Source organism: Salmo salar, chromosome 20 (assembly GCF_965601325.2).
Source record: "Salmo salar chromosome 20, fSalSal1, whole genome shotgun sequence".
Taxonomy (NCBI): domain Eukaryota; kingdom Metazoa; phylum Chordata; class Actinopteri; order Salmoniformes; family Salmonidae; genus Salmo; species Salmo salar.
In genome coordinates, this window is record NC_138310.1 from 35,982,423 (window position 1) to 36,009,153 (window position 26,731).

The 26,731-nt window shown below is 40.9% G+C and overlaps 1 protein-coding gene across 7 annotated transcripts; it reads right to left on the bottom strand.

Moving 5' to 3' along the window:
- Positions 1-1,219: 1,219 nt before the first annotated feature.
- LOC106580524 (tumor necrosis factor receptor superfamily member 10B) lies at positions 1,220-26,616 on the bottom strand. 7 transcript variants are annotated; one of them, XM_082966403.1, is made up of 12 exons: positions 26,169-26,616; positions 22,959-23,009; positions 20,769-22,246; positions 7,867-8,029; positions 7,425-7,553; positions 7,169-7,280; positions 6,898-7,007; positions 6,639-6,722; positions 6,245-6,285; positions 5,780-6,046; positions 3,190-3,226; positions 1,220-3,058 (listed from the first exon to the last, which is right to left on the bottom strand). In XM_082966403.1, the coding sequence occupies exons 3-12, from the start codon at positions 20,808-20,810 to the stop codon at positions 2,760-2,762; spliced, it is 1,284 nt and encodes a 427-aa protein (XP_082822529.1). In that variant the 5' UTR covers positions 20,811-22,246; positions 22,959-23,009; positions 26,169-26,616; the 3' UTR covers positions 1,220-2,759. The 7 variants fall into 7 exon arrangements, with proteins under 7 accessions (XP_082822529.1, XP_082822527.1, XP_082822528.1 ...); XM_082966401.1 differs by having other exon boundaries at positions 22,544-23,009; XM_082966402.1 differs by lacking the exon at positions 22,959-23,009.
- Positions 26,617-26,731: the final 115 nt, after the last annotated feature.

Genomic DNA, 26,731 nt, shown 5'->3' on the forward strand with positions numbered 1-26,731 from the left:
TGTGAGGAGGATGTGCTCTCCTGTTGCTCAGTTCCTGTTGCCACTGACACATGTGTAGGAACATTCGTAGCTACAGACACATGGGTAGGATCATTCCCTGTAGCTATAGACACATGGGTAGGGCCATTCCCTGTAACTACAGACACATGGGTAGGGTCATTCCCTGTAGCTACAGACACATGGGTAGGGCCATTCCCTGTAGCTACAGACACATGGGTAGGGTCATCCCTTGTAGCTACAGACACATGGGTAGTGTCATTCCCTGTTGCTAGACACATGGGTAGAATCATTCCCTGTAGGGTGCTGTGTGCCACTGCCACCTGCTGGACTATTCTGAGAAAACACATCACTGCTCTGAGAAGACACATAACTGTTCTGAGAAAAGACATTCTGAGAAGACACATCACTGTTCGGAGAAGACATCACTCTGCCTATTTCTGTTTTCTCTCCGGGATGGTCTTGCCTCTGCGTTGGTGGTTCCTGAAGCTCACCAATCTACTGGAATTGCCCAATGTAATGCCAGTCAGCTGGATGAGCTGCCTGGCGGTGCAGCGGTTGAAGTCAAATGAAGTGTTGTTTGCCATCCTCACACCAAGTACAGGTGCTGAGTCCAGGCCTGCTTCTATTGTTGAGGTGGTCTTACCAGCACTTTTACAGCCGCCGAAGCATCACCCAGGTGGATGCTACATTTCAGTAGTGGACACTGATCTACGGAGGAGGAACTGTGACTATCGAAAATGACAAGGTGCCTGATGAAGAGCTCCGGGGCCTGTCTGTCAGATGTCTCTACCTCCCTGCCTGGCTGTACCATCTATGCTCCCTCCTCTCAAGATAGAAGATAAGCAGTTGAGAAAGCTGCTAAGGCTGTGGATGACCATCACCCAAGAACAACCAGATCCTCCTACATTTGTTTTGTGAAATTGTTTTCCTTTTTCTCCCCCCCTTTGTTTTCCTTTATAAAAGCAACTTTGAGATTCAACATGTAATTAAAAGAGCTACCTATATAAAATAAATCTATTATTATTATTATTATTATTCTGACAATTTATTGATTCAGAATGACCCTTGGAATAACACACAATTATGACATCACGGAACATGTCAACAGAACAACCCATGTCGTTTTCTCTGATGTCAAAAAGCATACTCTTTTGAGTGATATCCACGTGAAACATTTTAGTACATTTGAGTGCTAGTTAGACATATTTAGAAAATGGCATAACATTTTAATAATATTTATTTCAAAACTGATGCATTACCATCAAAATTCTATCGAAAAAAAAAAAGACAATATTTAGTTGTAAAGAACATCGACATACAATAATAAATATTGACATACATCATGTGTGAAATGTTATATTAAAAATGACACTGGCAAGGCAACTGCACTTTGGATCCAACTCAAGGAAATATTCTGTAAACTAACAGAGAAGATATGAAAATACTTGAATGTTAGTGAAACTGTCCCGAAGGGCAATCTGTGAAGACAAGAACATAGCTAACAATGTAGAGAGAAGATAGTCTCATGATTGCAAAAGACAAACCAAAATCATTCCATCAATGTTAAAAAAGGCCATGCTAAATACTACATCACTAAATACAGTGTACAGTACTACAGGCTGGGAATAGCAGCTCATCATTAGACAGCAGAAGACTAGATTATTTCCATAGATAGCGCCACCTAGTGGAAACTACCTGCTCTGAACTCATGACCTGATCAACATTGCCCATTTACAAATACCAAATTGTCAATGCCATTTTAAACACTTGGTTACACTGAAACATCCTTCAAATAAATCATGTTTAAAATAAATATATATATATATATATATATATATATATATATATATATATATACACACATTTTATGCTTAAGGAGCAACAGGAACTTTGGCATTATCAGTGTTAAGACAGAACTTTGTTGCAATTTCATGGACAGTGACAGCATTTAAATTTCCTGATGAAGTTAAATTGAGATAAAAGTATCGTTTTTACACAAGGTTCATCATCAATACAAATAAACAAAACCACAACAACCAATAAATTATTGCTCAACAAGACCAAAATATATTTTTAAATCTCATAATTACATGTATTTTTTGATCATGTGTAAATATGTGTTTTACATTCATTGCCGACTCTTCAAGAGACACCACTGGGAGTACTTCCCAAATGCCACCCTATTTCCTATATAGTGCATTGCTTTTGAACAGAGCCCTGGTCAAAAGTAATAGGGTTCCATTTGGGAAGCAGCCTTGGTGTTTAAAATACATTCAGGCCAGTCCATAATGGCCCGATCACTATGCACTACATCAGCGTAGACAACATCCGGTGTATATAATCCTGTACCCTTACAGCAGTGTTTCCCAGCTCCAGTAACCCCAAAAGCACAACTTTTTGCTGTAGTCCATTACAAACTCACCTGATTCAACTCATTGAGGGTTTGATGATTAGTTGAATCAGGTGTGCTTGTCCAGGGCTAAAACAGAGTTTTGCCATTAGGGGTACTGGAGGACTGAAGTTGTGAAACACTAAACATCCACCACCAGCTCTACAGTCACTAGCCAGTGCATAGCCTACCAGTTCACTGTGTGAAACTGTACAGAGGAAATTACTCAACAGCAAGCCAATAGGCCTGTAACAGCAAGTACCTGGGATCATTTAACGACACACATACGGCTCAGTTCTGACTCATACTGTACACCTTATCCAAGTATTTTTTGTATTTTCCCCATAACTCCGTAGAAGCAGGCATACATTCACTTTTCATTTTCTGCATATTCATAATAACCATTTTCAATGGCTTTAGAAATAATATTTTCTGCTGATAACCTTTGGCCAAAATAAAATAATGCTTTAATTAGGTCATTCATGTCAGCTTCCATGCCCACTTTCTCCAACCATACTTTCAACAGTTCATAGACTCGATCTTCAGGATGAAGGTGCGCAGTGCTTTTTATAGCGTTGTCAGAGAGTCCGATGTGCCTGAAGAATCTGTTATGGTAGTGAACATCCAGCTCTTCAAAAAGTTCAAAACTTTTCTTCAAGGACTCATCACCTGAAAACAAAAAGGCATGTCAAGACCATTACATCAAAGCCCACCATTCAATAGTGTATTATCATCTTAGGATAAATATTAGTTTATGTTAACTAGTCTAAAACCATAAAATACAGAGGGTATACTCTCACCATTCAAAGGAACCAGTTTTATGAGGACAACATTTTCCTAAAAAAATAGAAATAAAGAAACAACATGGTTCGTTATAAATCCTAAAACATAAGTCTGGCTCCTTAATTAGGCCTGTGCACTATCTCTGAAGTTAACTCTTGGAGGATCATGCAGGAGGGTAGGGGAAGGACCTCTACAACAGCTCTGGGCTTCTTGTCTCTGCCCTTAATCCCTTCCTTGACCCTGCATGTGCATCTATAAATCACATTTACAATGCCTTCAGAAAGTATTGACACCCCTTGGCTTTTTCCACATTTGGTTGTGTTACAGCCTGAATTGAAAATGGATTAAACTTAGTTTTTTTTGTCACTGGCCAAAACAAAACACCCTATAATGTCAAAGTGGAAGCATGTTTAAAAACATGTTTTGTGCAAATTAATTAAAAAAGAAAAGCTGAAATGTCTTGAGTCAATAAGCATTCAACCCCTTTGCAAGCCTAAAGAAGTTCAGAAATAAAAATGTGCTCAACTCACATAATAAGTTGCATGGACTCACTCCGTGTGCAATAAAAGTATTTAACATGATTTTTGAATGACTGACTGACTACCTTATCTCTATACCCCACACATACAATTATCTGTAAGGTCCCTCTGTCGAGCAGTGCATTTCAAACACAGATTCAACCACAAAGACCAGGGAGGTTTTCCAATGCTTCGCAAAAGGCACCTATTGCTAGTTTGGTAAAAAAAAAAAAAAAAGCAGACATTGAATATCCCTTTGAGCATGGTGGAGTTATTAATTACACTTTGGATGGTGTATAGGATACCTGGAATAGGATTAAGTAATCCCCCCCCACCAAAAAGATATAGGTGTACTATTGTAAAGTGGTTGTTCCACTGGATATCATAAGGTGAATGGACCAATTTGTAAGTCGCTCTGGATAAGAGCGTCTGCTAAATGACGTAAATGTAAAATGTATCAATACACTCAGTCTCTACAAAGATACAGGCGTCCTGCCTAACACAGTTGCCGGAGAGGAAGGAAACCGCTCAGGGATTTCACCATAAGGCCAACTGTGACTTTGAAACAGTTAAGAGTTTAATGGCTGTGACAGGAGACAACTGAAGACGGATCAACCACATTTTAGTTACTCCACAATGCTAGCCTAGTTGACAGTGAAAAGCCTGTACCGAATACAAATATTCCAAAACATGCATCCTGTTCACAACAAGGCAAGGAAGTAATACTGAAAAAATGTGGCAAAGAAATTCCATTTTTGTCCTGAATAAAAAGTGTTATGTTTGGGGAAAATCAAATACAACACATTACTGAGTACTACTCTCAATATTTTCAAGCATAGTGTTGGCTGCCTCATGTTATGGGTATGCTGGTAATCGTTAAGGACTGGAGAGTTTCAGGATAAAAAAAGCTAAGCACAGGTAAAATCCTAGAGGAAGCTGGTTCAGTCTGCTTTTCACCAGACACTGGGAGATTAATTCACCTTTCAGCAGGACAATAACTTAAAACAAGGCCAAATCTACACTAGAGTTGCTTACCAAGAACACAGTGAATGTTCCTGAGTGGCTGACTGACAGTTTTGACTTAAATCTACGTGAAAATCTCTGGCAAGATCTGAAAATGGTTATCTGCAATGATCAATAACTAATTTGACAGAGCTTGAAGTATTCTGAAAATAACAAAATCCAGGTGTGGAAATATCTTAGAATTACCAAGAAGGACTTACAGCTGTAATCGGACTCAGGGGTGTCTCATGTAAATTAGATATTTCTGTATTTCATTCTCAATAAATCAGCAAACATTTCTAAAAACATGTTTTCACTTTGTCATTATGGGGTACTGTGTGTAGATGTGTGAGAGATTTTTTTTTGATTTAATCCATTTAGAATTCAGGCTGTAACACAACAAAATGTGGAATAAGTCAAAGGGTCTGAATACTTTCTGAAGGCACTGTATGTGCTTGGGCTTGGCCATTAGCAATAGTTCAGCAAATCTTCAAAAACAAGTCTAAAAATGCACACTAGAAAAAACTGGTGAACGACCTAGTAAGTCTTCGTCAAGATGGTGCAAAAGGAGTAGCACTACTTCAAAATGGGACATGGTGGCTAAGCGTCCATTTGACCGTAAGATTAATTATTAATTGTGTGTACTAATGCGATTGTAACCGATGTGAAATGGCTAGTTCGTTAGCGGTTGTGTGCGCTAATAGCGTTTCAATCGGGTGACGTCACTCGCTCTGCGACCTTAAGTAGTTGTTCCCCTTGCTCTGCAACAGCTTTTGTGGCGCGATGGGTAATGATGCTTCGTGGGGTGTCAGTTGTTGATGTGTGCAGAGGGTCCCTGGTTCAAGCCCAGGTTGGGGCGAGGAGAGGGACGGAAGCTAAACTGTTACACTATCATACATCAGACAACTGTGGCTTTCAACAAACAGTAAGTTAATGGAGCAGAGAATAGAAAGATGAAAAGAAAGTAAGACCAGATCCAGAATAGGATGAGTAGTAAATGAACTATAAGGATGGAGTTAGAAAAGAGCTTGGGGGAAGACAGGGGAAGGTAAGTTAGCCTGAGCATGACCAGAGCAGCTGCTCTCACCCCAGCCGCAGTGCCAGGCTGCCTCATGGCCGAAGGGCTGGGAAGCGGGGAGGATCTGGGGAGGGGGGCTGAGGGTAGTGCAGACAGACTGGACTGGGAGGAGTTGGTGGTGTTGGGGAGGCTGTCGCCCAGTCCATTGTCCTCATCCTCTGAGGCTTTGGCACCCACCGCCTGGGTCTGCTGCAGCAAGGGATGGAGCTGTGTGTCATCCAGCACAGCATTCTGGTTGTTCTGCCTCTCCTCAATTGACCTGTTATTTTGATCATCCTGAAAAATTATGTTGTCTAATGAGGAACATTTTTTGCTGTTCAATGGTGCTGTTTGCCATGTTCTCACAAAATGTGTGTAATTTTATCAGCTCATCCCTCAGTAATTTTATCAGAATTAATCAAATTCGATATGCAGTGCTGATTGAGTGACACCGTGAATGTGAAAATAACATTTGAATGAGACTGACTGACTCACCACCACGACTTTTAGCATCGCACTGGGATTATTCTGGGTGTCTGGAACAGAGGAAATGTGACTCAGACACGGTACTTTACATCCAGGTACAATATTGACTGTTCTGTTGACAGCCTTAAGACGCAGTGAGCTTCAAAGCTTTGAGACTATGTGCCCTCTGGTTGGCACCCTATTCTCTTTATAGTGCACTACTTTTGACCAGGGCATATAGGGCTCTAGCCAAAAGTAGTGCACTATATATGGAATAAGGTGCTATTTGGAACACAGCCTGAGCTATGGAATAGGGTGCTATTTGGAACACAGCCTGAGCTATGGAATAGGGTGCTATTTGGAACACAGCCTGAGCCTTCACTATTGAAAGCAAAGGTATTTATTTTATATAAAATGACCTTACCTGTCCTTTTAAAGCGCTTTCGCCTCATCCAATAGACACCGGCAAGTGCAGCAGTGATACCCAGTACTGCCACCACAATCACCACTACGGTTTCAATAGAGAGAAAATGGTCAACCACATCCCTCTGCTGTTTTCCAAATTAGCAGCAGTTGTTTGAATCCCGGATTGAAACAGTAAATTATCAAATACATGCAAAATTAATACCATTTACAAAAATAACGACACAACAGCGCATGCAGCAAGGTGATGTATGCTGTACCTGGGCCTGGAGTTTTACCTGAGATGGTGCTGGATGTGGGCAGTCTGGTCTCACAGACCGTGTTGGACGTAGTGGTGCAGTTCTTCACCCTTACCTCATTGTCTTTACATCTGGGAGAAGAGGAGGGTTTCAACAAAAATAGATTTAAAAAAATAAAAAGATATGGAATGTGTAAGGTGAACAGTCTTCATTTTGTAATGTTTAATGATAATCTAATGGAAGTTAGTTTGTCAAGTATCAGTGAGTATGCTTAAATATTCTATGGACCTACCTTGAGCACTTTCTGCACACCTCGCAGGCTTGGTCAGGGGCACAGAAATACCCTGGTTTACACTGGCACTCTGTGTTCTGAGTGATGGTGCATGTCTTTGTGGTCACCTGATCTGTGACAGGAACACAGAGTTTGGCATGTTGAAGACAAAAAGAGCAGGGCCTGCATTCATAAAGCATCAGAGTAGAACTGCTGATGTCGGCTCTGTTTTGTCATTCATTTTAATGGCATAACTTCATCGTCAAACAGAATTTACCTGAGCGACACTTAGTGCACTTTAAGCACTGTCGCAGTCCGTTGTCATGTTCAGTGTATGTGTCGAGGTCACAGTCCTCACATGTTCCTTTCTCCAAGGCACCCGTGCAGTACGCTTTGACATATTTACCTGAGGCCATAGAGAAACAACAGTTGTCTACCTGTACATAAAGCAGACACTTGACGGTCAGCTGAATATTCATTACTGTAGCCATATAACTGGAGTCATTACAAGGTCAAACTTGCTTCAGTAGTTCACATGATGGAATTCACCTTGTGACAGACTGGCTTCGTCCCAAATAGCACCCTATTCCCTATATAGTACACTACTTTTGACCAAGGCCCATAGGGCTCTGGTCACAGGTAGTGCACTATATAAGGAATAGCATAGGGTACCATTTCGGATGCATACACTGTGGATCTCAAATCTTCATTTGTCTCACCAGCTGGGCAACTCAAACAGCAGATGTTGTCATGTGGGTACTCCAGGTTTTCCCTGCATGAGATGTCCCGCTGTTTCCTGTTCCTGATGCTGCCTCCTGTCTGTGTCAACTCAAGGCCAGATTGAGCTGCCGCCATGGGGGTGAGGGCCCAGATGAGGACAACCTTAGATAAAGATGAACAACTTGTATTAAAAACACTGTCATCCAGTTGTCCCCTTGCTTCCTTTAGACACCCATAGCATTTAAGCAAAGTGTAATCAAAGTGGTTTAGCAAATCTGCATTGTAGAGCTAGTTATTTATTGTCTTACAATATGGCATTATCAAATCTAACTTATTTTTGTCATATGCACAGGAAACAGTGTAGTCTACACAGTACAATGCCATTATTGACTTTACAATAAAACCGGGAATACCTCTAGGTTCCATATTAATGATTAACCAGGGAAGGGCTAAATCACAATCCCAGAATATTTTGGAGATCATCCAAACCTTGTTAGCAAAGCAATTTCTTAGCATTTGCACATACAGAGCTCCTTGTCCGAATGACATCATAGTTTGCAACACTTAGGTTTAATAACAGGACCAATATAATTTAATTCCTGATCACACCACTGACTCTCTAGCAAAACAAATACAAAGTTCAGCTACTGCGGAAGAGGGGAAGCAATAAATCGGAATTTCCATCAACGGCAATATTGGAGATGGCTCATAAATCTCTCACTTAAATATTGAGACATGGTTGACCACTAATATGCCATTTAATGTGATGTGTAGAAAATGAGACATCAGCAAGTTGCCAGTCATTGAGAATGTGGTTATTTTAGGCTGCATTTAAAGGCCACACAATTCTGATCTCTTGCTATTAATTGGGCAAAAGATCAGAATTGGGATGCCTCTGTAAACGCAGCCTCATACACAGTGAACATGGAAGATATGTTAAAATCTGTCTTTCTTATCCCTGTCACTTGAACTATAAGTGAAGCAAGCCTAATGATAAGTCATTTCTATAGTTCTACAAACATGATTTTGAAACTGTTCCAATTAATCTCCAAACAGAAACATGTGCTGAATTAATAAGATCCCTGAAAAATAATGTAATTAGTGTAATTATGAGGTAGAAATGTTCTATAGCCTAGGTCTTTATATGGTTGAACTAGGCCTGTGTGTGTGCTGTATTTCTCAGCTAAAGACAAACAAGAACGGTGTTTGCAATTTCCCCACTAATCCCTTTGGAATTGCCGCTGAGTCACAAGATACATGGGCACACCCAATTTAGCAACCTGTATTCATCTGTACGTTACAGTGGAGTATGTCCAAATATGGCCTTCCTACAAACCTGCTGAACAAATTAAAACCCAAGCACATTCCAGACAAGACGCTACATGACAGCTACACTGCATTATAAACAGTGATTCGAGCCCTGAATCCTGATTGGCTGACAGGCGTGGTATATCAGACCGTATACCATGGGTATGACAAAACATGTACTTACTTCTCTAATTACGTTGGTAACCAGTTTATAATAGCAATAAGGCACCTCAGTGGTTTGTGATGTATGGCCAATATACCAAAGCTAAGGGCTATATTCAGGCACTCAGCTTTGCGTCGTCTGTAAGAACAGCCCTTAGCCGTGGTATATTAGCCATATACAGTTGAAGTCGGAAGTTTACATACACTTAGGTTGGAGTCATTAAAACTTGTTTTTCAACCACACCACAAATTTTGTTAACAAACTATAGTTTTGGCAAGTTGATTAGGACATCTACTTTGCGCATGACAATACATTTTTCCAACAATTGTTTCCAGATTATTTCACTTAACCTGTTGGTGCTAGGGGGCAGTATTGACACGGCCGGATAAAAAACGTACCCGATTTAATCTGGTTACTACTCCTGCCCAGTAACTAGAATATGCATATAATTATTGGCTTTGGATAGAAAACACCCTAAAGTTTCTAAAACAGTTTGAATGGTGTCTACGAGTATAACAGAACTCATATGGCAGTCAAAAACCTGAGAAGATTCTGAACAGGAAGTGGCCTGTCTGACAAGTTGTTGTTCATCTTGGCTCTTTTTATTGAAGACTGAGGTTCTTTGCTGTAACGTTACACTTCCTACGGCTCCCATAGGCTCTCAGAGCCCGGGAAAAAGCTGAATGATATCGAGGCAGCCCCAGGCTGAAACACATTATCGCGTTTGGATAGTGGCTGGTCAGAGTACTCAGACTCAGGCTCGTGCACAAGGGCACGAGATGTTTTTATTTTCTCTATCTTTGTACGTATACACGCTTTCCCGGTCGGAATATTATCACTTTTTTACGAGAAAAATGGCATAAAAATTGATTTTAAACAGCGGTTGACATGCTTCGAAGTACGGTAATGGAATATTTATACATTTTTTGTCACGAAATGCGCCATGCTCGTCACCCTTATTTACCCTTTCGGATAGTGTCTTGAACGCACGAACAAAACGCCGCTATTTGGATATAACAATGGATTATTTGGGACCAAACCAACATTTGTTATTGAAGTAGAAGTCCTGGGAGTGCATTCTGACAAAGAACAGCAAAGGTAATAACATTTTTCTTATAGTAAATCTGACTTTGGTGAGTGCTAAACTTGCTGGGTGTCTAAATAGCTAGCCCTGTGATGCCGGGCTATCTACTTAGAATATTGCAAAATGTGCTTTCACCGAAAAGCTATCTTAAAATCAGACATAGAGTGCATAGAGGAGTTCTGTATCTATAACTCTTAAAATAATTGTTATGTTTTTTGTGAACGTTTATCGTGAGTAATTTAGTAAATTCACCGGCAGTGTTCGGTCGGAATGCTAGTCACATGCTAGTCACATGCTAATGTAAAAAGCTGGTTTTTGATATAAATATGAACTTGATTGAACAAAACATGCATGTATTGTATAACATAATGTCCTAGGGTTGTCAACTGATGAAGATCATCAAAGGTTAGTGCTGCATTTAGCTGTGGTTTGGGTTTATGTGACATTATATGCTAGCTTGAAAAATGGGTGTCTGATTATTTCTGGCTGGGTACTCTGCTGACATAATCTAATGTTTTGATTTCGTTGTAAAGCCTTTTTGAAATCGGACAGTGTGGTTAGATTAACGAGAGTCTTGTCTTTAAAATGGTGTAAAATAGTCATATGTTTGAAAAATTGAAGTTTTTGCATTTTTGAGGTATTTGAATATCGCGCCACGGGATTACACTGGCTGTTGAGTAGGTGGGACGCAAGCGTCCCACCTAGCCCATAGAGGTTAATCACAATTCCAGTGGGTCAGGAGTTTACATACCCGAAGTTGACTGTGCCTTTAAACAGCTTGGAAAATTCCAGAAAATTATGTCATGGCCTTAGAAGCTTCTGATAGGCTAATTGACATCTTTTGAGTCAATTGAAGGTGTACCTGTGGATGTACTTCAAGGCCTACCTTCAAACTCAGTGCCTCCTTGATTGACATCATGGGAAAATCAAAAGAAATCAGCCAAGACCTCAGAAAAAAAAATTGTAGACCTCCACAAGTCTGGTTCATCCTTGGGAGCAATTTCCAAATGCCTGAAGGTACCACATTCATCTGTACAAACAATAGTATGCAAGTATAAACACCATGGGACCACGCAGCCGTCATACTGCTCAGGAAGGAGACGTGTTCTGTCTCCTAGACATGAACGTACTTTGGTGCGAAAAGTGCAAATCAATCCCAGAACAACAGCAAAGGACCTTGTGAAGATGCTGTAGGAAACAGGTACAAAAGTATCTATAGCCATAGTAAAATGAGTCCTAGTTTGCAACTGCACATGGGGACAAAGATCATACTTTTTGGAGACATGTCCTCTAGGCTGATGAAACTAAAATAGAACTGTTTGGCCATAATGACCATTGTTATGTTTGGAGGAAAAAAGGGGAGGCTTGCAAGCCGAAGAACACCATCCCAACCGTGAAGCATGGGGGTGGCAGCATCATGTTGTGGTGGTGCTTTGCTGCAGGAGGGACTGGTGCACTTCACAAAATAGATGGCATCATGAGGATGGAAAATTATGTGGATATATTGAAGCAACATCTCAAGACATCAGTCAGGAAGTTAAAGCTTGGTCACAAATGGGTCTTCCAAATGGACAATGACCCCAAGCATATTTCCAAAGTTGTGGCAAAATAGCTTAAGGACAACAAAGGCAAGGTATTGGAGTGGCCATCACAAAGCTCTAATCTCAATCCTATAGAAAATATGTGGGCAGAACTGAAAAAGTGTGTGCGTGCAAGGAGGCCTACAAACCTGACTCAATTAAACCAGCTCAGGAGGAATGGGCCAAAATTCACCCAACTTATTGTGGGAAGCTTGTGGAAGGCTACCCGAAACGTTTGACCCAAGTTAAACAATTTAACCTGTCTGGGCTAGGGGGCAGTATTTTCACAGCTGGATAAAAAAACGTTCCCGATTTAAACTGGTTACTACTCTTGCCCAGAAATGAGAATATGCATATTATTAGTAGATTTGGATAGAAAACACTGACGTTTCTAAAACTGTTTGAATGGTGTCTGTGAGTATAACAGAACTCATATGGCAGGCAAAAACCTGAGAAAATTCCAAGCAGGAAGTGGCCTGTGAGAATTTGTAGTTCTTTTGATTCTCTATCGAAACTACAGTATCTGTGGGGTTACGTTGCACTTTCTAAGGCTTCCATTGGCTGTCCAAAGCCTTTCAGAAAGCGGATTGAGCCGTCTCCTGTCTCTGGGCAGAGTATAGTAGCTCAGTTTCTCAGTGGTCTGCCTGGGGACAAAGGGATTGGATATGCGCATTCACACTGTTTTTTCTTTTCCTCTTTGAATGAATTTCTTCTTTGAATGAATACACTATTGTCTGGTTGGAATATTATCGCTATTTTACGAGAAAAATACCATAAAAATTGATTTTAAACAGCGTTTGACATGCTTCTAAGTACGGTAATGGAACATTTTGACTTTTTTGGTCTTGAAATGCGCTCGCGCGTCACCCTTCGGATAGTGACCTGAACGCACGAACAAAACGGAGGTATTTGGACATAACTATGGATTATTTGGAACAAAAGCAACATTTCTTGTGGAAGTAGCAGTCCTGGGAGTGCATTCTGACGAAGATCAGCAAAGGTAATACAATATTTCTAATACTAATTCTGAGTTTAGTTTGCTCCGAACATGGCGGGTGTCAAAATAGCTAGCCGTGATGGCTGAGCTATGTACTCAGAATATTGAAAAATGTGCTTTCACCGAAAAGCTATTTTAAAATCTGACAAATCTGACATAGCGATAAAGGAGTTCTGTATCTATAATTCTTAAAATAATTGTTATGTATTTTGTCAATGTTTATGATGAGTAATTTTGTAAATTCACCGGAAGTTTTTGGTGGGAATACACGTTCTGAACATCACACGCCAATGTAAAAAGCAGTTTTGGGATATAAACATGAACTTGATTAAACAAAACTTACATGTATTGTATAACATAATGTCCTAGGAGTGTCATCTGATGAAGATCAAAGGTTAGTGCTTCATTTAGCTGTGTTTTGGGTTTTTGTGACATATATGCTTACTTGGAAAATGGCTGTGTGATTATTTTGGTCTATGTACTCTCCTAACATAATGTAATGTTTTGCTTTCGCTGTAAAGCCTTTTTGAAATCGGACAATGTGGTTAGATTAACGAGAGACTTATCTTTAAAATGGTGTAAAATAGTCGTATGTTTGAAAAATTGAAATTATTGCATTTTTGAGGTTTTGTATTTCGCGCCACGCTGTTCCACTGGATGTTGAATGGAGTGGGATGGTCACGTCCCACCTAGCGCAGAGAGGTTAAAGGCATTGCTACCAAATACTAATTGAGTGTATGTAAACTTTTGACCCACTGGGAATGTGATGAAAGAAATAAAAGCTTAAATAAATCATTCTCTACTATTATTCTGACATTTCACATTCTTAAAATAAAGTGGTGATCCTAACTGACCTAAAAACAGGGAATTTTTACTAGGTTTAAATGTCAGGAATTGTAAAAAACTGAGTTTAACCTCTCTTGGGTAGGGGGCAGTATTTTCACGTCCGGATGAAAAGCGTGCCCAAAGTAAACTGCCTGTTACTCAGGCCCAGAAGCAAGGATATGCATACAATTGGTAGATTTGGATAGAAAACTCTAAAGTTTCTAAAATTGTTAAAATTATGTCTGAATATAACAGAACTGATATGGCAGGCAAAACCCCGAGGACAAACCATCCCCCCAAAAAATGTTTCAGCCTACCACTGTTTTCAATGGCTGTCACTTTTATTATAAGGAGAAATCCTCCCAGACTGCAGTTCCTAGGACTTCCACTAGATGTCAACAGTCTTTAGAAAGAGTTTCATGCTGGTTTTTGGAAAAATGAGCCAGAAATTGTAGTTTTTCTAGGTGGCTCCCATTTTGGCTGTAGTGTTTCCAAGCGCGAGGAAGAGAGCGCGTTCTTTGGTATTTTTCTCCGGTAAAGACAATAACGATTCTCCGTCTTAAATTGTATTGTTTATTTATGTATTAGGGTATTGATTATAAACGTTGTTTGACTTGTTTGGAAATTTTTAGTAACGTTTGGGATTCATTTTGTATTCATTTTGATGGAAGGGAAACTGGGTGGATTATTGACTGAAGCGCGCCAGCTAAACTGAGTTTGTATGCATATAAAGGACATTATCAAACAAAAGGACCATTTGTGATGTATCTGGGACCTTTGAGTGCCAACAGAAGATCAAAGGCATTTATTATATCGCTATTTCTGACTTTTGTGGCGCACCTACCTGGTTGAAATATGTTTTTCATGCTTTTGTATGCGGGGCGCTGTCCTCAGATAATCGCATGGTGTGCTTTCGCCGTAAAGCTTTTTTGAAATCTGACACAGCGGCTGGATTAACAAGAAGTTAAGCTTTATTTTGATGTATTACATTTGTGATTTTATGAAAGTTAAATATTTATAATTCTGTAGTTTGAATTTCGCGCTCTGCAATTTCACAGGATGTTGGCCAGGTGGGACGCTACCGTCCGACCTGCCCATAAGAAGTTAAATGTATTTGGCTAAGGTGTATGTAAACTTCCGACTTCAACTGTATATGAATGTCAGCATGTATTCTTTCTGTAGATAATAGCATCCTGTTGGGCTGTATCACCGCCTGGTACAGCAACTGCACTGCCCGCAACCGCAGGGGTCTCCAGAGAGTGGTGCGGTCTGCCACGGCCTGTTCACCCCGCTATCAGAAGGCGAGGTCAGTACAGGTGCATGAAAGCTGGGACCGAGATACTGAAAAACAGCTTCTCTCTCAAGGCTATCAGACTGTTTAATAGCCATCACTAACTAGGTTCCATCCGGTTACGCAACCCTGCAACCCAGCAGCTGCCCTATATACTTAGACTTGGATTCACTGGCCACTTTAATAATGGAACACTAGTCACTTTAATAATGTTTACATATTGCTTTACTCATCTCATATGTATATACTGTATTCTACTGTATTTTAGTCAATGCCACTCTGACATTGCTAGATGTAATATTTATTTTACATTTACATTTTAGTCATTTAGCAGACGCTCTTATCCAGAGCGACTTACAGTAGCTCCCGTGGGAATCGAACCCACAACCCTGGCATTGCACACACCATTCTGGTGTTGCAAACACCATGCTCTACCAACTGAGCCACAGGGAATTATTTTACATTTAGATTTGTGTATTGTTGTGAATTGTTAGATACTACTGCACTGTTGGAGTTAGGAACACAAGCATTTCACTACACCAGCAATAACATCTGCTAAATATGTGCATGTGACCATTAAACTTTGATTTGATGATTCTGCCAGTGTCTTTGTGCAAAGTTGAGGGTCGCTAGACTTCAATGTTCATAGTATTGATGTCAGACTGAAGAACAGAGGACACAGATGATTATTGTATTGTGTGAAACTTTCAGACTTTCTGATGTTGTGGGATTCTCTCTGGTGTTTACAGAACATTGGTGCTGTGAGATTAGGATATCAGGGCCTGCTTAGACAAAACAATTGTAGCAGTAGAACAAAGGATAACAATGTATGAGAAGAAAATTAGCTGTTATTGGCAGAGAGGTTTGGAACTGTCTTTTTTATTGGTTTATTAACTACATTTACCGCCTGGTGATGGCACCATGGAAGGCCAAAACTCCATCCCACCAAAACAGACTGAAATTTCAGGCAGTCTTTTCAAACAGCTGTTAAACTAAAAGGGCATTATCATAATTTTCACAATATTATTCCAACCTCATAGTACGGCTGGGCGATATGGACAAAATATCATATCACAATATTTTTGACGGTATGATGGTATTTGACGATATTTTATGTTTTTGGATAATAAAAGTTTGAAATATGCTTCATGAGTAGTTCATGACTATAGGGTGGCAACACAAATTATAAGTGATTTCAATGGGGCTTTCTCCATTTATACTGTTCAATCCAACTCCAAACAAAGATCATTTTCATCAATTTCTGCACTTTTATTAGAAATGTCCACACGCAGCATGATATGGGCAAAAACATCTAAGCCCATTTAATTGGTGAACTGTTGGAATCACGAAATATAATGATTATTCTAATTCTATAGTTGGAATATAGTGGGCAGCACCTTGATGAATATATTGTTGTTTGACATGACAACGATTGAATAAGCCAGGGAGGAATTATTGACAGGGTTGGTCAGTGTTTCCAGGAGACCGTAATTAGATGTTACCCTTTCCATGACATAGACTGACCAGGTGAATCCTTGTGAAAGCTATGATCCCTTATTGATGTCACTTTTTGAATCCACTTAAAACCAGTGTAGATGAAGGGGAGGACACGGGTTGAAGAAGGATTTCTAAGGCTTGAGACATGGATTGTGTATGTGTGCCATTCAGAGGGTGACTGGACAAGACAAAATATGTAAGTGCCTTTGAACAGGGTAGTAGATGCCAGGCGCACCGGTTTGAGTATGTAAAGAACTGCAACGCTGCTGGGTTTTTCAAACTCAACAGTGACCCGTGTGTATCACGAATGGTCCACCACCCATGTCCCTGTGAATTGAGGCTGTTCTGAGGGCAAATGGGGGGGGCAACGCAATATTAGGAAGGTGTGACTCATGTTTGGTATACTCAGTGTATATAAAACACAGGAAATCAAGTTTGACTGCACTGGGCCTTTAAGGCTTATTTATTTTAAATGTATGTAGTTCTATCCTTGTGATGCAGGCCCACTTCTACATTCATGTTAAGTATTATCTAACGTTTGATCTGTTTGGATCCGAGTAAGAGGAAAGGGGATACCTACTCAGTTGCACAACTGAATGCATTCAAACAAAATACAGCTATTTTTTCCTCTTGCCGTAGCTTCTGCTTTAGCTGCTAATGGGGATCCTAATAAAATACAAAAACTATATAGGCCTACTTTTGAAAAGGCATTGAGGCTAATAAACATAAGTAATCTTGAGTACAACCTCAACTGATTTAAATCCTTCATAAAACGAGTAAATAGGATCAGTGACAAACAATGTCATATATTGGAAACATTCTCCTACCATGAAAGCTTAATAACTTGACCCACATTTGTGATAATAACACGTGGTAGTGTCAGAGATGTACAACCTCCTACAGCACAATATAACAACTTATGCAAACAGCTTGAACTTTTAACACATTTGCTTGAGTAGTAGCCCAGAGGCTGTATACAGTGCATTCGGAAAGTATTCAGACCCCTTACCTTTTTCCACATTTTGTTACATTACAGCCCGATTCTAAAATGTATTAAAAATTGCCCCCCCCCCCTTTCAATCTTCACAATACCCCATAATGACATAGCAACAACAGGTTTGTAGAAATTGTAGCAAAATTAAACCCTGGAAATATCACATTTAAATAAGTATCCAGACCCTTTATTCAGTACTTTGTTGGGGCACCTTTGGCAACAATTACAGTCTCAAGTCTTCTTGTGTATGACGCTACAAGCTTGGCACACCTGTATTTGGGAAATTTCTCCCATTCTTCTCTGCAGATCCTCTCAAGCTCTGTCAGGTTGATTGGGGAGCACTGCTGCACAGCTATTTTCAGGTCTCTCCAGAGATGTTCCATCGGGTTCAAATCCGGGCTCTTGCTGGACCACTTGTCCCGAAGCCACTCCTGCGTTGTCTTGGCTGTGGGGTTAGGGTCGTTGTCTTGTTGGAAAGTGAACCGTCGCCCTGGTTGACTCCAATCAAGTTGTAGAAACATCTCAAGGATGATCAATGGAAACAGTATGCACCTGAGCTCAATTACAAGTCCCATAAAGGGTCTCAATATTTATGTAAATAAGATATGTATTTTATTTTTAATACATTTGGCAAACATCTCCAAAAACCTGTTTTCACTTTGTCATTATGGGGTATTGTGTGTAGATTGATGAGAAAAGGGGTAAAAGATGAACGGAGCAAAGTGAAGAGAGAATTTTGATAGCAACCTGCTCCAGAGCGGACACAGCCAAGACAACGACCCTAGGCACACAGCCAAGACAACGACCCTAGGCACACAGCCAAGACAACGACCCTAGGCACACAGCCAAGACAACGACCCTAGGCACACAGCCAAGACAACGACCCTAGGCACACAGCCAAGACAACGACCCTAGGCACACAGCCAAGACAACGAAGGAGTGGCTTCGGGACATGTCTCTCAATGTCCTTGAGTGGCCCAGCCAGAGCCCGGACTTGAACCCGATCTAACATCTCTGGAGAGACCTGAAAATAGCTGTGCAGCGACGCTCCCCATCCAACCTGACAGAGCTTGAGAGGATCTGCAGAGAAGAATGGGGAAAAACTCCCCAAATACAGGTGTGCCAAGCTTGTAGCATCATACCCAAGAAGACTTAAGGCTGTAATCGCTACCAAAGGTGCCCCAACAAAGTACTGAATAAAGGGTCTGAATACTTATGTAAATGTGATATTTCCATTAAAAATGTGTAATCAATTAGCAAAAATGTCTAAATACCATTTTTTGCGTTGTCATTATGGGGTATTGTGTGTAGGCTGATGAGTGGGAAAAAAACAATTCGATCAATTTTAGAATAAGGCTGTAGCGTAACAAAATGTGGAAAAAGTCAATGCACTGAACATCAAACTTCTCAGAGTGGGAGTGCTGATCTAGAAACAGTTTTGCCTTTTAAGATCTTAATGAATAAGATCGCATGGATAGGGGGACTTCACCACTCCTACTCTGAGAAGCTTGATAACTAGTCTCCCTAGGCCGATGGGAAGTCCAGGATTTCCGTGACTTGATGATAGCTGTAGCTTGATGATAGCTGTAGCTTGATGATAGCTGTAGCTTGATGATAGCTACTTCAGGAGGTAATCAGACTCATCATTTTCCACAAGTAGATCATAATAGTTAGTTATTTTACACAGAACACAAGATGACATGTTTCCCCCATAGTAGATATTCTAAGACCTTGTTCGTTGTAAAAAGATATCCTTTAATTTTAACTCTAATCAAATGGCATGTTGTTGCCATTTTTCAACAGGTGCACACCTGGGAAATAAAATATAGGCATAGACTACCGTATGGAGCAGCCACCTCATTGCATTATATATATATATATATATATATTTTTTCTCTCAGCATGAGGTACACAAACTGCACAACTTTAAGGGCATATCAGATTAAAAAACATGTATGAGTATGTACAGCAGTGTTCTAGAATATTGGACCGTCAGCATTTTTCCTTTCTAATTCCAGGAGATGCGTTCAGAAATCTGCATTTTCAAAATGCAGACCATCAAAAAAATAATCAGTTTTAAACCATTTCATCTGCGTTTTATATTGCTTGCAATGAAATAAAGCTATTTTTTGCTAAAACTATGCATGGTCATCATATTTATAATGTTTATCATAGAAAGAGTGTAGCCAGCTACATTTCCTAATGTTTTGCTTGAAGTTAATCTTGCATTTTACCAGAGAAAAGTAGGCTACACTGAGAAAAGTACTGGAGAAAAGTATACTGAACAAAAATATAAATGCAACAATTTCCAAGATTTAACTGAGTTACAGTTCGTATAAGGAAATCAGTCAATTGAAATAAATATATTAGGCCCTAATCTATGGATTTCACATGACTGGGCAGGGGTGCAGCCATGGGTGGGCTTTGGAAGGCATATGTCCACCCCCTGGGGAGCCAGGCCAAGCCAATCCGAATGAATTTTTCGCCAAAAAAGGGCTTTATTACAGACAGAAATACTCCTCAGACGATCCCACAGGTGAGGAAGCCAGATGTGCAGGACCTAGGCTGGCGTGGTTACACGCGGTATGCGGTTGAGGCCGGTTGAACGCACTGCCAAATTCTCTAAAATAACATTATGGTACAGAAATGAACATTCAATTCTCTGGCAACAGCTACTGTTATTTGAGCTCATGAAAGCAACACTTTACATGTGATGTTTATATTTTTGTTCAGAGTAGCTGCACATCAGCGTCCTCTATTCATTTGCATGTGTTGACATTTGGAGAAATTGCTTGAGCTGCGCTGAGAATTAAACACTGCTGTGCATAAGTGTACACGTTTGGTACTATGATGGGCCCTTTAGTCAAACAGTAGGCTACACCGGCTTCAACCGGCGCCACACAAAAATGTCACACCTGTATGAGGCCTTTCCATTGGCATGTTTACGCGACATTCTTTATGGCCGACCACATGGCGTATCGATTCTGAAGATTTTGAATTTTAGAATACATTTGAATCAAAAGTAAGCCAACATCGATAATTTCATTGGAGTGTGAATGGCATCGCTACGTGCAGTGTGTGAACAATGTTCCCGGTCAATTTGATCCCACCGACCGATACAAGTGTCGCGTGAAGGGAGAAAAAAAAAAAAAAATAACTTACCATCAAATGTATATAGCTCATACTCAAAGGTGGCGTAGCCATCCCCGTTGAGAGAACCACTATCCGACTATACTCAACGGTGGTGTACACATCCCAGTTGAGAGAACCAGCATCCAATATTATACTTTTATCTCGCGGAGCAAAACTTTAGCCAACTCTCCTCATGAGAGAACGTTCTAGATGACGATTGCGCAGTCTCCGTCACGCCCCTTTAGTCAATAGATTATCTAGGTAAATCCCAATTAAATTTTGTCCTCTATCCTAGACACTTTTTTGTCTTTAGATATCTAAAATGAAGTGCAAATAGGCCTAGATGCCTAATACTTGTTCCATTATTATTATTATTATTATTATTATCATCATCATCATCCACAGAATTAAAGGATGCTTTTGGGGATAATTTGATACATGTTTAATTACAGTATAAATGCAAATAGAAAACAGAATATGGATTGAGTTGTTGAATATGTCTTATTCCATATATCATACACGGGAGTAAAAGAGTATATATAATTTATTAAAAATGCGGTTTTAGTTGGGGAAAACCCACTTTGTAAAACTTCTAGGATTACAAGGCACACAACATTATCAATGTGGAAAACGCTCTTTCTGTGTGTGTCAGTTTGACATTATCTATGCAACAGTTGTCTGCTCCGCTGAGATACAGTATCTCTAGTCTCTCACGCAGACACGGCCATATAGTCACAGGAAGGGGAGGGTTAAACGGACACAGTTGCTCAGAAAGAGAGGAATTTCATACTCACATAAGAGTGCTGGGACGCATGAACTAGTATACCTAACAGTGCACTGTGAAACGACACTAACCTGTTCAACCTCGTCTACTGATATAATTATTTGTGGATGGTTTAGATCAAATTTAAGCCTATTTTTGACCTATTTAGTTCATATATCAAATACAATATTAATATTTACAATCAAATCAAATTTCAAATCAAATTTATTTATATAGCCCTTCTACATCAGCTGATATCACAAAGTGCTGTACAGAAACCCAGCCTAAAACCCCAAACAGCAAGCAATGCAGAGGTGTAGAAGCACGGTGGCTAGGAAAAACTTCCTAGAAAGGCCAAAACCTAGGAAGAAACCTAGAGAGGAACCAGGCTATGAGGGGTGGCCAGTCCTCTTCTGGCTGTGCCGGGTGGAGATTATAACAGCACATGGCCTAGATGTTCAAATGTTCATAAATGACCAGCATTGTCAAATAATAATAATCATAGTAGTTGTCGAGGGTGCAACAAGTCAGTAACACAAGAGTAAGTGTCAGTTGGCTTTTTCATAGCCGATCTTTGAGAGTATCTCTACCGCTCCTGCTGTCTCTAGAGAGTTGAAAACAGCCGGTCTGGGACAGGTAGCACGTCCGGTGAATAGGTCAGGGTTCCAGCAGGTCTGGGACAACTGGGGACAGCAAGGAGTCATCAAGCCAGGTAGTCCTGAGGCATGGTCCTAGTGCTCAGGTCCTCCGAGAGAAAGAAAGAAAGAGAAAGAGAGAATTAGAGAGAGCATATTTAAATTCACACAGGACACCGGAAAAGACAAGAGAAATACTCCAGATGTGACAGACTGACCCTAGCCCCCCGACACATAAACTACTGCAGCATAAATACTGGAGGCTGAGACAGGAGGGGTCAGGAGACACTGTGGCCCCATCCGATGAAACCCCCGGACAGGGCCAAACAGGTAGGATATAACCCCACCCACTTTGCCAAAGCACAGCCTCCACACCACTGGAGGGATATCTCCAACCACCAACATACCATCCCGGGACAAGGCCGAGTATAGCCCACAAAGATCTCCGCCACGGCACAGCCCAAGGGGGGGCGCCAACCCAGACAGGAAGACCACATCAGTGACTCAACCCACTCAAGTGACGCACCCCTCCCAGGGACGGCATGGAAGAACACCAGTAAGCCAGTGACTCAACCCCCGTAATAGGGGTAGAGGCAGAGAATCCCAGTGGAAAGAGGGGAAACCGGCCAGGCAGTGACAGCAAGGGCGGTTCGTTGCTCCAGCCTTTCCGTTCACCTTCACAATGAAAGTTAAAAATAATAATACAGGATGGACAGGTGCATCAAACGTTGTGCCGCAGTTGTCATACAGTAGCCTATACTGTCTGAATCGAACACAGCAACACATTGTACAGAACATGTTTAGTTTTGCTGATATTTTTACCTGTTATCTTAGCAACTTGCTCATGGGGTCATTTAACGCAATAACCTGAAACTGATCAGGCAGCGGGTCATAATCCATTTCTTGATGAGCATTAATAGATCATACTGTATTCTACAACAGTATATCCATAGTCTATTCTTTTAGAAATGTGCAATCCTTAGAGCAAGAAAGCGCATTGTTCATATACAGTACATTCGAAAGTATTCAGACCCTTTACTTTTTCCACATTTTGTTACATCACAGCCTTATTCTAAAATTGATTAAATTGTTTTTTCCCCCTCATCTGTCTACACACAATACCCCATAATGACAAAGCAATTTTTTTCAACATTTTTGCAAATGTATATAAAAAAAACTGAAATACTACATTTACAGTTGAAGTCGGAAGTTTACATACATCTTAGCCAAATACATTTCAACTCAGTTTTACACCATTCCTGACATTTAATCCTAGTAAAAATTCCCTGTCAGTTAGGATCACCACTTTATTTTAAGAATGTGAAATGTCAGAATAATAGTAGAGAGAATTATTTATTTCAGCTTTTATTTCTTTCATCACACTCCCAGTGGGTCAGAAGTTTACATACACTCAATTAGTATTTGGTAGCATTGCCTTTAAATTGTTTAACTTGGGTCAAACGCTTCGGGTAGCCTTCCACAAGCTTCTCACAATAAGTTGGGTGAATTTTGGCCCACTCCTCCTGACAGAGCTGGTGCAACGGAGTCAGGTTTGTAGGCCTCCTTGCTCGCACACGCTTTTTCAGTTCTGTACACAGATTGTCTATAGGATTGAGGTCAGGGCTTTGTGATGGCCACTCCAATACTTTGTTGTCCTTAAGCCATTTTGCCACAACTTTGGAAGTATGCTTGGGGTAATTGTTCATTTGGAAGACCCATTTGCGACCAAGATTTAACTTCCTGACTGATGTATTGAGATGTTGCTTCAATATATCCAAATAATTTTCCTGTCTCATGATGCCATCTATTTTGTGAAGTGCACCAGTCCCTCGTGCAGCAAAGCACCCCCACAACATGATGCTGCCATCCCCGTGCTTCACGGTTGGGATGGTATTCTTCGGCTTGCAAGCATCCCCCTTTTTCCTCCAAACATAACAATGGTCATTATGGCCAAACAGTTCTATTTGTGTTTCATCAGACCAGAGGACATTTCTCCAAAAAGTATGATCTTTGTCCCCATGTGCAGTTGCAAACCGTAGTCTGGCTTTTTTATGTCAGTTTTGGAGCAGTGGGTCCTTCCTTGCTGAGCAGCTTTTCAGGTTATGTTGACATAGGACTCGTTTTACTGTGGATATAGATACTTTTGTACCTGTTTCCTCCAGAATCTTCACAAGGTCCTTTGCTGTTGTTCTGGGATTGATTTGTACTTTTCGCACCAAAGTATGTTCATCTCTAGGAGACAGAACGCGTCTCCTTCATGAGGGGTATGATGGCTGCGTGGTCCCATGGTGTTTATACTTGCGTACTATTGTTTGTACAGATGAACGTGGTATCTTCAGGCATTTGGAAATTGCTCCCAAGGATGAGCCAGACACATGGAGGTCTACAAAATTTTTTCTGAGGTCTTAGCTGATTTCTTTTGATTTTCCCATGATGTCAAGCAAAGAGGCACTGAGTATGAAGGTAGGCCTTGAAATACATCCACAGGTACACCTCCAATTGACTCAAATGATGTCAATTAGCCTATCAGAAGCTTCTAAAGCCATGACATAATTTTCTGGAATTTTCCAAGCTGTTTAAAGGCCCAGTCAACTTAGTGTATGTAAACTTCTGACTCACTGGAATTGTGATACAGTGAATTATAAGTGAAATAATCTGTCTGTAAGCAATTGTTGGAAAAATTACTTGTGTCTTGCACAAAGTAGATGTTCTAATCGAATTTCCAAAACTATAGTTTGCTGGGTTCAAGTCCGGGCTCTGGCTGGACCACTCAAGGACATTCCGAGACTTCTACCAAAGCCACTCCTGCATTGTCTTGGCTGTGTGCTTAGGGTTGTTGTCCTGTTGGAAGGTGAACCTTCGCTCCAGTCTGAGGTCCTGAGCGCTCTGGAGCAGGTTTTCATCAAGGATCTCTCTGTACTTTGCTCCGTTCATCTTTCCCTCGATCCTGACTAGTCTCCCAGTCCCTGCTGCTGAAAAAGAGCAAAAAAAGTATGAGGCTGCCACCACCATGCTTCACCGTAGGGATGGTGCAAGCTTTCCTCCAGACGTGACGCTTGGCATTCAGGCCAATGAGTTCAATCTTGGTTTCATCAAACCAGTGAATCTTATTTCTCATGGTCTGAGAGTCCTTTAGGTGCCTTTTGGCAAACTCCAAGCGGACTGTCATGTGCCTTTTACTGAGGAGTGGTTTCCGTCTGACCACTGTACCATAAAAGTGGCAGGTAGCCTCGTGGTTAGAGCGTTGGACTAGTAACCGAAAGGTTGCAAGATCGAGTCCCCAAGCTGACAAGGTAAAAATCTGTTGTTCAGTTAACCCACTGTTCCTAGGCTGTCATTGAAAGTAAGAATTTGTTTTTAACTGACTTGCCTAGTTAAATAAAGTAATTGGTGGAGCGCTGCAGAGCTGGTTGTCCTTCTGGAAGTTTCTCCCATCTCATCAGAGGAACGCTGGAGCTCTGTCAGTGACCATCGGGTTCTTGGTCACCTACCTGACCAAGGCCCTTCTCCTCCAATTGCTCAGTTGGGAGCGGGCGGCCAGCTCTAGGAAGAGTCTTGGTGGTTCCAAACTTCTTCCATTTAAGAATGATGGCGGCAACGGTGTTCTTGGGGATCTTCAATGCTGCAGAAACATTTTTGGTACCCTTCCCCAGATCTGTGCCTCACCACAATCCTGTCTCGGCACTCTACAGAAAATTCCTTCAACGTCATGGCTTAGTTTTTGCTCTGACATGCACTGTGGGTCCTTATATAGACAGGTGAGGCCCTTTCCAACTCATCTCCAATCAATTGAATTTACCACAGGTGGACTCCAATCAAGTTGTAGAAACATCTCAAGGATGATCAATGGAAACAGGATGCACCTGAGCTCAATTTTTAGTCTCATAGCAAAGAGTCTGAATACTTATGTAAATATATTTTTTTACTTTTTTTTTTATAAATGAGCAAACATTTCTAAAAACCTGTTTTTGCTTTGTCATTATGGGGTATTGTGTGTAGCTATAATTTATTAAAAAAAATTGGTACTTTTACCCCTATTCGTGATTTCCAATTGGTCGTTAGTCTTGTCCCATCGCTACAACTCCCCTACAGACTCGGGAGAGACGAAGATCAAGAGCCATGCTTCCTGCCAAACTGCACTGCTTCTTGACACACTGCTCGCTTAACCCAGAAGACAGTTGCACCAATGTGTCAGAGGAAACACTGTCCAGCTGGTGACCGAAGTCAGCTCGCAGGCGCCGGCCCATCACAACGAGTAGCTAGAGCATGATGGGACAAGGAAATCCCAGCCGGCCAAATCCTCCCCTAACCCGGACAACGCTGGGCCAATTGCTCGCCGCTTCAAGGTCACGGCCAGCTGTGACACAGCCTGGGATCCTTTCCGTGTGACACAGCCTGGGATACTTTCCGAATGCACTGTAGATCTAAGAATCAAAAGACGTGTGGATCGCTCATGACACTCTGCTTTGTTTGCTATAGCATTCTGTGCTTCTTGATAAGGATGCAGACTCAAGGGAGTGGCAAGGGTCCCTGAGCTGCCCATTTGAAGATAAGTGTGAACTTTGTATTGAAGGTGACTGCTTGGTTTCGATTGT

What these genes read in the sequence shown, in the direction of transcription:
- LOC106580524 (XM_082966402.1), bottom strand. Translation starts at nt 20,810, where the DNA reads ATGGCTACGCCACCTTTGAGTATGAGCTATATACATTTGATG. An exon ending in GTGCACTAAGTGTCGCTCAG is followed by an intron (nt 7,281 to 7,424) that starts GTAAATTCTGTT and finishes TTCCTGTCACAG; the next exon opens with ATCAGGTGACCACAAAGACA. An exon ending in AGGTAAAACTCCAGGCCCAG is followed by an intron (nt 6,723 to 6,897) that starts GTACAGCATACA and finishes TTGAAACCGTAG; the next exon opens with TGGTGATTGTGGTGGCAGTA.